This window comes from Camellia sinensis, chromosome 6, assembly GCF_055761805.1.
Source record: "Camellia sinensis isolate YWXY chromosome 6, ASM5576180v1, whole genome shotgun sequence".
Classification (NCBI taxonomy): Eukaryota; Viridiplantae; Streptophyta; class Magnoliopsida; order Ericales; family Theaceae; genus Camellia; species Camellia sinensis.
In genome coordinates, this window is record NC_138966.1 from 190,951,713 (window position 1) to 190,961,920 (window position 10,208).

Consider the following 10,208-nt stretch of genomic DNA (forward strand, 5'->3'; position numbering starts at 1 on the left):
TATATAAATTATGTTTTTTAAGATTTTTTATAAAAATACTTTAACAATCTTATCACTAACCATAGTATATGAGAGAAGTTGAAAAGGGTACTGCAGTAAATATACACGGATTGTATCTATAATTATTTGTTTGAGGGGATTTTAAATGGTGATCATGAGATTTTCACCAAATCAATAAATGCAGGCATGTGAAAAGACATATGGATTGAAAAAAGTTAATAAATGCTAATCATGGGATTTTGACCAAATCAATAAATGTTGAATTTTTTTTTTAATTAAAAATTTAGAAAATTCAGATTGGGATATTGAAACTCCCACAGGCCTTGGGGGTTAAAAACCCCCTTTTACTTAATATATAGTATAGATATATATTGAGAGAGAGATTTATAATCTGGCTTTGGGCCGTGGTAGAAGCTGGATAGGATAGGGCCGAGCATGATTGGGCTGAGCTAACTTAGGCTTGTTCAGAGTGGGTTTTGCTCGGTCGAGGCTCGGGCCCCCTGTTCAGTCCGAGCTAACTTGGGCTGCCCCGGAGTTGGTCTTGCTCGGTCGAGGCCCAAGCCCGAGGTCCAGGTCCCATGTTTGGACCGAGCTAATTTGGCCGGGATGATCGTCGGCTACCCCGGGTTCCATGGTTCGCACGTTTACCTCGGCAGGAAAGGCCTTCTGTTTACTAGCTAGATCGATCTTGAACTCAGCTCTGCCAGAATGCTACTGAGCTCGGTTGTTATAGAGCTCGGCAAGTGGAGCACTCGGACTCGTTACGCAGCACGGTCGTGTGAGGCCGAGGTGATGCCGTCGGGCTGCCAAGTTCCCGCTAATGTTGTCTGGCGGTTTGGTTAGGTGGTGTTCGCTGGATTTGTGCTGACAGATGGGAGAACAGCTCCACGTGTCAAGAGACTAATGGGTGCAGAGTTGAGCGCAGAAAGTATATAAGCATGACTGCACCCCCCATGCTGGGGATGGGAGATCATTTGGTGAGAAACCTTCATTGTGCTATATCTCTCTCTTCCTCTCTCTCCCTGAGTGTGTGCTAACTTGACCGTCGGAGAGGTTTTCCGACAACACACCGCCGGGCAGCTCACCGCCGTTGTGCTCACAGGTCGATCGGATAGATAAGGAGCTTAGACGAAAGGAGTATAGACACTGACGAACATTTCCTCCCCTACAATTGGCGCCGTCTGTGGAAAGGTTCAACAGAAAAAATCTTGTCTTCCAAGCTCATCCGATCGCTTTCAATGGCGAACAACGACGAAATACCGCTATTTGCCATTGACGGTATTACCCCGGAATCAGCCAGACGGAGAGACGGACTCCCCGCCGTTCAGAACATGGCGGACCTAGAGACTTCCCCAAGAGGACATTCAAGAGATGCGCGAGATAAGCACACTAGAAGTTTCGGTCATTCACGGAGCCCAGACGGACACCGGCGGCGAAGAGAATCGCATGCTAGACATTTGGAGCACAAGTTAAGGGACCATGACACCATCATCCAGAGAATGGCGGCAGAGATGAAAGCTCTCAAACGCCAGGTCAAAGGGAAGGGTGTTGCTGGAGTGGGAGACCACAATGAGTGCACCCAACCCCACCGTTCAGGCAGCCAGAGCCAGCGGTGCACTCCCTCCCTTTCTGTCACCAGAAGCTATAGGGGTGGAGACCTAGACTCGCCTGCAGATAAGTCTAGCGCGCAAATAGTACCTACCATCCCTCTCGTCCGGCGACCACTTCGGGATATTCTTACTCCGTCCGTTCAGAGGACTTGAGGGATGTCCTGAAATAGCGAGCTCGCCGATGGGAGGCCGAAAGGGTACCGGCACTCCAGCGGCTATCTTACGGGGGTCACGCCAGTGAGGAGGTCATAATGCCGGCACCCTGCCCAGCCGTGCCTCTCCCTCTAGACACAGATTTGGCGAGGCTGAACGCCACTCCCTTCTCCCTTGAGATAGAAATCACACCGCTCCTGGCGGGCTTTCACCAGCCCAAGTTTACGCTTGATGACGGAAAGACCAATCTGTACATGTATGTAAGCCACTTCCGGCAGGTTATGGCCGGACATAGGCGCAATGACGCTCTTATGTGCCTTATTTTCTCGTCAAGTTTGGGCGAATTAGGCTTGAAATGGTTTGAGAGGCTGCCGGAGGAAAGCATCGAAAAGTGGCAGCAGTTGGCGGAAGCATTCATGACTCGTTTCAAAACCAATACCAAAACACCAAAGGAAGTGGACCACCTTCTCAGTGTCAAGATGGAGTTGAGTGACACTCTCAAGGCATACAACTCCAGGTACTGGGAAACATTCAACGAGATTCTAGATTGCCCTATCAACCTGGAAATCAACCAATATAAGCGCGGTCGCCCGGTCAGACATAGGCTGCGAGACTCGCTTACCATGAACCAGCCGACATCCATGGGGCAACTAATGTAGCGCATCAATGAGCACATCCGAGTAGAGGATGATGCGACAGTGTCCACCACGAAGACAACTCCGGTGGTAACAGACAAGAGGTCGGTTGGCAAGGTACACGCGGTCGAACAGGAGCCTAACCGTCCAAATGATCGCGCCGGGGAATTTGACCGTAGACCAAATCATCGAAACCGGGGTAGGGGTCATCGAAATGACCAAGCAGAATACCCCCACGATGATGCAGCTGATGCTAACAGAAGGTTGAACGCTCGGCTGGCAAGGTACACGCGGTCGAACAGGAGCCTAACCGTCCAAATGATCGCGCCGGGGAATTTGACCGTAGACCAAATCATCGAAACCGGGGTAGGGGTCGTCGAAATGACCGAGCAAAATACCCCCGCGATGATGCAGCTGATGCTAACAGAAGGTTAAATGCTCGGATGAGCATCACCACGGTCTTTAAGATTCCAATCTATCGCATACTTAGTGAAATTCGTAACGAGGATTACGTTCGGTTTCCTGCTAAGTTAGGCGATGCGCAAAAGGGCTTCAATCCGCGGTACCGCTGCACATATCATCGGGAGCGAGGATATCGGACAGAGGACTGTTTGCCTTTGAAGCAACACTTGGAGGAGTTAGTCGCCGCCGATCACTTAGACCTTTACATTGATGGGGGCGTCAAAGCCGCGCATCTTGCCCCGGCTGATCCGAAAGGTTTGGGTGACTTAGAAGTGCCCGCTCAAGGAGTGGCCAATGTGATCCACGGCATAGTGGAGCCGGTGCATATGTGCGAGCTCCGAGGAATGATAAAAAAGGTGGAACATATAAGGGAAGTTTTGTCAGTCCAGCCCGCGGTTAAAAAGGGCAAGACCGAGGAGAAAGACGTGATTAGTTTCCCCACAAGGGACCTAGAGCGCATTCAAATGCCACAGAACGACGCCCTAGTGGTCACCCTCCACGTCAGAGAGTTTGATGTCAAGTGCATCTTGATTGACCAGGGAAGCTCGGTTGAGATTATGTACTACGATACGTTCAAGCAACTCAAACTCCGAGATACAAACTTGGCTCCGGTAACTTCGCCACTGGTTGGTTTCAACTCGCAACCGGAGTGGCCTATGGGAAAGATAATTTTACCGGTCAAAGCTGGATTCGTGGTCAAGCAGGTGGAGTTCTGTGTATTGAAGGTGCCGTCTACGTACAATTTGATCCTCGGTAGGGGATGGCTTCATGCTATGCAGGCTGTAGCGTCAACCCACCACCAGGTTATGAGATTCCCCTCAGCTATGGGGGAAATTGAGGAAATTTGGGGCGATCAAGTCATGTCGAAGCAATGCTTCGTGGTAGTGAACGGGAGCCAGGCTACCAAAGTCTTTGTCCAAATGATTGAAGGACCGGAAGGCTAGGGAGTCCTTGAAGATGTGGGCGCCAAGGCTGAGGACAAGGCTGTGGAAGAGTTAGTGGAAGTGCGGATCGACACCGAAAGTCCAAACAAATTCTTTTTGCTAGGGTCAAGCCTTACCGCCCAAGAAAGAACCAAGATGGTAGATTTCTTGATGGCGAATATCGAAGTCTTCGCCTGGACGTCGTATGACATGCCCGGCGTTGACCCAAGCTTTATCTGCCACCAACTCAATGTCTTCCCGGATGCACGCCCTATCATTCAAAGAATAAGGAGATCGGCTCTTCATCATGCCGACGTAGTCGCAGAGGAGGTAAGGAACTTGCTTGAAGCACGGGCTATTCAGGAAGTGCACTACCCTCAGTGGATTTCAAACACAGTCGTAGTACCAAAGAAGAATGGGAAGTGCCGAGTTTGCGTTGACTACAAGACCGTCAACCGAGCTTGCCCTAAAGACAACTTTCCTCTGTCTAGAATAGACCAGCTAGTGGATCTAACGGCCAGATATAACAGGCTCAGTTTCTTGGATGCCTACCGCGGTTATCATCAGATTTCCATACATGGCCCCGACCGTGAGATAACCTCTTTCACCACTCTGAGGGGACTCTTCTGCTATCGAGTCATTCCTTTTGGTTTGAAGAATGCTGGGCAACTTTTCAAAGGATGGTGACCAAAATGTTCACTCCTTTGCTAGGCCGGACGATGGAGGCTTATATCGATGATATGGTTGTCAAAAGCAGGCATCAGGCAGACCACTTGTTCGACCTAGTCGAGATGTTCGCCATTCTCAAACAGCACAAGCTACGCCTGAATGCTTCTAAGTGTGCCTTCGGCGTGGGATCCAGGAAATTCCTAGGCTTCCTAGTCACAAACCGAGGCATCGAGGCGGACCCCACACAAATCAAAGCCATACAAGAATTGAAGCAGCCCAACTCGGCGAAGGACGTGCAGCATCTGGCCGGAATGGCCGCCGCGCTTAACCGATTCATAAGCCAGTCATCAGATCGCTGCCACCCTTTCTTTCGAGCCCTAAAATCCAAGTTTTCATGGGACGAGGAATGTGGCAGGGCTTTGGCCGAGCTCAAGGCGTATCTGTCTTCTCCTCTATTATTGGTGACATCCAAGCCGGCGAAGAACTCTTCCTTTACCTGGCCATTTCTCACCATGCAGTTAACGCAGTGCTTGTCCAGTCAGAAGGTATCCAGCATTTCCCCATCTTCTATGTGAGCAAAACGTTGCTACCGGTAGAGTCGAGGTACTTGTCGCTGGAAAAACTTGCTTTGGCGTTGATGATGGCCCCCAGGAAATTGGCCCACTATTTTTATGCTCACACAATCGTCATGTTGACCGAGTTCCCCCTCAAAGCCTTGTTCAAGCGGGCGGATTTCTCCAGTCGAATCCTCAAGTGTGCGGTCGAATTGGGACAATTCAACGTCAAGTTCCAACCCCGAACTGCCATAAAAGCACAAACATTGGCCGATTTTGTCGCTGAATTCTCGCATGGAATTCATCCAGTATGCCCGGTGGATCTTGCCATGGTAGCCAAGGAGCCGAACGCAAACTCAATAGAAATTGCACAGTAGGGCGATGTTGGCGATGCGGAACTTGTGCGCCCCGCCATAGAACCTCCAACCGGCACAGTACTGCAGCCTGGCAATGCGACGCCGGACTTGGGAATAACAGACCAACCTGTTGGGTCCGGTGCCGCATCGCCCAGGGGGGATGAAATGGAACCGAACAGGAGCCAACTAGAAACCGAACAGCCGAGCGACCGTGATCCCATCAACCTTCAAGCCTCCCAAGACCCATCAGAGTGTTGAAAGCTCTTTGTCGGTGAAATGTGGAAACTTTTTGTAGATAGAGCCTCAAATCATCGCGATGTCGGGCTCGGCATAGTTTTGATCTCGCCAGATGGTCTGACCATCGAGCACTCTATCACCCTCGGATTTCCTGCGTCAAACAGCGAGGCTGAGTACGAGGCGCTATTGGCCAGGCTCAAGAGCGCGCTTTAGTTGCGCACCTCCGAGCTGATGGTTTACAATGACTCCCAACTTGTTATCAACCAAGTGTCCGGGGTCTACGAAGCCAAAGACGACAGAATGGCCAAGTACCAAGCTCTCGTAAGAGAACACATCAAGCGATTCCAGGCCATAAGGGTCCAACAAATTGGTCGTGAAGAAAACGGCCGTGCGGATGAATTAGCCGGCCTAGCTTCCATGGTCGATAGAACATCTCCCAGCCCTCTCCTGATTGAGTTTCTTCCAAGGCCTAGTATTGAGGAACTCGAGCAGACAGAAGTACTCTGCACCGAGCGTGGCCCTTCTTAGATGGACCCTATTATCCTCTTCCTGAAAGAGCGGACCCTTCCGACCGATAAAAAGGAAGCGCATAAAGTTCGGGTGAAGTCAAAGTGATTTTGGCTCTCTCAATCTGGTGCTTTATACAAGAAGTCATTCACCGATCCTTACCTCAAGTGTGTGCACCCAAACAGCATGAATGCATTCCTGTACGAGATTCATGAAGGCATATGCGGAAGTCACATTGGGCGAATATCTTTAGCCTACCGAGCTATCTCGCAAGGATATTGGTGGCCGTGCATGCAAGCGGACGCTCAAAAATATGTTAGAAAATGTGAGAAGTGCCAGAAGTTTGCCCACCAAATTCACCAGCCGGCCAGAGAACTTCTCCCCCTCACAAGCCCTTGGCCTTTTGCGATGTGGGGGCTAGACATAGTGTGACCACTCCCAACGGCACCAGGCAACCGGAAGTTCTTCATTGTGGCTACGGATTATTTCACCAAATGGGTGGAAGCTGAGCCCTTAGCGAGTATCAAGGAGAAAGACGTCAAACGGTTTGTCTGGCAGAATGTGATAATGCGATTTGGCGTCCCCAAGATTCTAATTTCTGATAATGGGACCCAATTTGACGGGCGCTTATTCAGAGGATTTTGTGAGAAATTGAAGATCGAATTCTACAACTCCACACCGGCTTACCCACAGTCCAACGGCCAAGCCGAAGCATCAAACAAGACCATTCTTGATGGGTTGAAGAAAAGACTTGAGAAAGCCAAAGGAAAATGGGCCAAGGAACTCCCAAGTGTCCTTTGGGCATATCGGACGACCCCGAGGCGATCTATCGGGGAAGCTCCTTTTGCCTTGGCATACGGTATGGAGGCGGTCATCCCATTGGAAATTGGCATGCCCACCATTCGCAGTGAAAATTTTGAGCCCAAGATGAACTCTGAGGCAGTCGCCCTGGAATTGGACCTAGCTGAAGAGCGCCGAGAAAAAGCTTGGATCCACGTGGCCGCATACCAACAAGAATTGTCCAGGAATACAACAAAACCGCGCACCCGAGACCGTTTAAAGTGGGCGACTAGGTTTTAAGGAACGTCATAGGCAACACACTGGTACCGGGCGAAGGCAAGCTAGGGGCAAACTGGGAAGGGCCTTACAAGATAACCGGTCTGGCGGGCAAAGGGGCATACCACTTGGAAGATTTGGAAGGAAAAGGCATACCCTGGCCATGGAATACGGCCAACCTCAAACTGTACTATTTTTATTATTTGACATTCTTATGTAATTTTTTGTGGAAGGACTTGCTCTCCCTGTACTTCTGCATGTAATACTCTTTTTGTCAATATAATAGAAGTGACTTATCTTTGCTGATGCATTTTGTTGTTTTCGATGCCTACTTTGAGATTTCAACCGAGATATTTTACTCCGGTTGAATGAGTTGATGATTCACTCAACTCTATGGTTTTAACCGAGATGTTTTACTCCGGTTAAATGAGTTGATGATTTACTCCTCTGTGGTTTCAACCGAGACGTTTTACTCCGATTGAATGAGTTGATGATTTACTCAACTCTGTGGCTTCAACCAAGATGTTTTACTCTGGTTAGATGAGTTGATGATTTACTAAACTCTGTGGTTTCAACCGAGATGTTTTACTCCGGTTGAATGAATTGATGATTTACTCAACTCTGTGGTCTCAACCGAGATGTTTTACTCCAATTAAATGAGTTGATGATTTATTCAACTCTGTGGTTTCAACAGAGATGTCTTACTCTGGTTGAATGAGTTTATGATTTACTCAAGGCTTTAGCCGAGATGCTTTGCCCCGGCTAAAGGGTTGGTGATTTGCCCAACTCAAAAGATTTAACTGAAGTGCTTTACCCCGGCTAAAGTAGTTGACGTTTTGCTTACGGGTTCCTACCGAGATGATGAAACACAGTCTAACAAGTAGTGCAACAGTTAACGAAATCAAAACTTTTCATTGATGTGAAACTGAATTACATAAGGTGGGGCATGTAGCCCGGTTACATTCTTAAAAGAAAAAGAAAGAAAACTAAACTAAGGGGGAAAGGTCAGCAAAGTCATCCCCGGTTGCAGTTGCCTCCAGGTCAACCGTAGTTGTGGTTTCTTGGATGCTAGTCTCCACCTGGCCGGCCTACTTTGGGCGGTTTTCTCCCTCGGCATTTTCCTCGGCTTCGTCCCCGCTTTCCTCCTCGGCCTCAGCCTACAATGCACTGAAGACGTCGTTGGCATATGGCACCATGTACGTCGGCAGAAAGGCAGCTGGGGAAGAGGTAAACACGTCGGTTCCAGATCCTTGGCCGAGCTATTCGCAAGCAGCCTTCCAACTGGACTTGAAGAATATGTCCTTGGTGGCCTCGACTTGCTTAGTGTAGCTTTCTTCGCCCTCCTTGAAACCTGCGTTGTTGGCCTCGTCCACCTCATCCTTTCTTGATTGTTTCAATGCTTCCAGCTCGGCCCGGAGAGCGCCCCTTTCTTTCTCGGCAGCTCCAAGTTGGCCGAGCAATTTGGAGTTGTCTGTGTTTGCAATCTCCAAAGAAGCCTTTGACCATCCTAGCTCAGTCTGTAGATGCTCAACCTGGCTAGCGGCGTCGGTCGCCTTTTGCTGGAGTCTGTGAATCCTCTCCATTATGAGGTGTTGTTTCTAGATGGCCTGCAAGAAGAGAGTTTGATTAGAGAAAGGGAACCGAGCAAACACTTGGAAAAATTTGAATAAAACATGCAAAATTCTTACCCGGGTCATATACTGAGGACTTCACGAGCCAGATGTCGGGCATGTGGTCGCTGCCGGTCACATCGCTCGGTAGAAGCAGGGCTTTTGTTAGGTCGAAGGTGAGGAGATTCTCTTTATCTCGTTTGATCGAAGCACTGGCCGGGATCTCTTTTCCCTGGTGCTTCAATTGAGGCTTCTAGGGAGGTGTCGGCTCAGTTGTGGCCGCGGGTTGCTCGGTGCTTAGCTCCGCAACAAGCTCGGCTGATGGGTCGGTGGTCTGAGTCCTTTTTCCAGCCCGACGGCTGTCCTTGCTAGGCTGTACCGCGACAATTGACGCCAACGCAACCACGACCCCGCTTGTTTGACCAGCAGCAGCTACCCGGGAAGGGATGCTCGGCAGCTCGGTGGATGTGGCAGTGATGAGGTTCTTGATGCGGCTTCGCTTGGCCATTTCCTCTTCCTCGGTCAACCTGATTAGTGGCACGTCCGGTAGTGTTGGATTGGGAGGTGGAGATGGCGCTTGGAGAAAGTCTGTTACTCTACTTCGGTGAGGAGCGGAGTATCTGTAGGTCGGTACGCAGCCGAGAAGTTCGTGGTAATCCCGGTTACGGTTCCGCAATACGATTCTGATGGCTGCTTCGTTGGGATTATGGTAGTTGGCTTGCAAAGCTTCAATGGCTGCAATAAGGAAAAGAAAAAAAGGCATTAGTACAGAACAGTGAAGGAAAATAATTTGACCGAGCAGTGAGCACGGCTTACGTGTCGAACCAAAGTTTTTGCTGATGTACTAGCCGGGCACGTCGGTTGTTTCATAGTTTCTAGACAACCAGAAAAAGTCATCGTCGTGCATATCTTTATCCGGGGTGCCGGTTACAATCTTCTCCTTTCCTGGTATGATCTTTAGGTAGTAGTTAAGTCCATCGCCTGTATGCCCGAGGGTGTACTGGCGGAGTATCTCGGCTAATCCTAGGCTGATTCCTAGCCGGTTGTTCAGTTCGGCTATCCCGTTAATTATTCTATAGGTGTTGGTTGAGACTTGTGTTGGTGCTAGCCCAGTGCGCCTCAGGAACTCGCACATTACAGGATTGACAGGGAAGCGAAGGCCGCCTTCGATAATGAACAGCACGGTGAAAGGGCACTGGTCTAGTCTGCCCCAAGGGGCTGTGTCCTCGGCATCGAGCTCGAGATGCACGTCGGCGGGGACGCCGTATTCTTCCCAGAACGCGGCTAATGCGACCGGCGTGTTGACCAGGAAGCAGTAGCGCCCCATGTGTAGCCGGCTGGTTTTAGTACGGCTGTGTTGGTTTGGCAAAAACTCTCGTTTGATGGCTGCTCGGTCTTTGAGAGCCTCGGTGTTGGTGCGTGGTCCCCTTGGACTC

The 10,208-nt window shown here is 49.8% G+C and overlaps 1 protein-coding gene across 1 annotated transcript; it reads left to right on the forward strand.

The window, feature by feature from the left end:
* The first annotated feature begins 3,324 nt into the window (after positions 1 to 3,324).
* LOC114267835 (uncharacterized) lies at positions 3,325 to 3,804 on the forward strand. The gene has a single exon (XM_028208907.2). The coding sequence runs from the start codon at positions 3,325 to 3,327 to the stop codon at positions 3,802 to 3,804; it is 480 nt and encodes a 159-aa protein (XP_028064708.2).
* Positions 3,805 to 10,208: the final 6,404 nt, after the last annotated feature.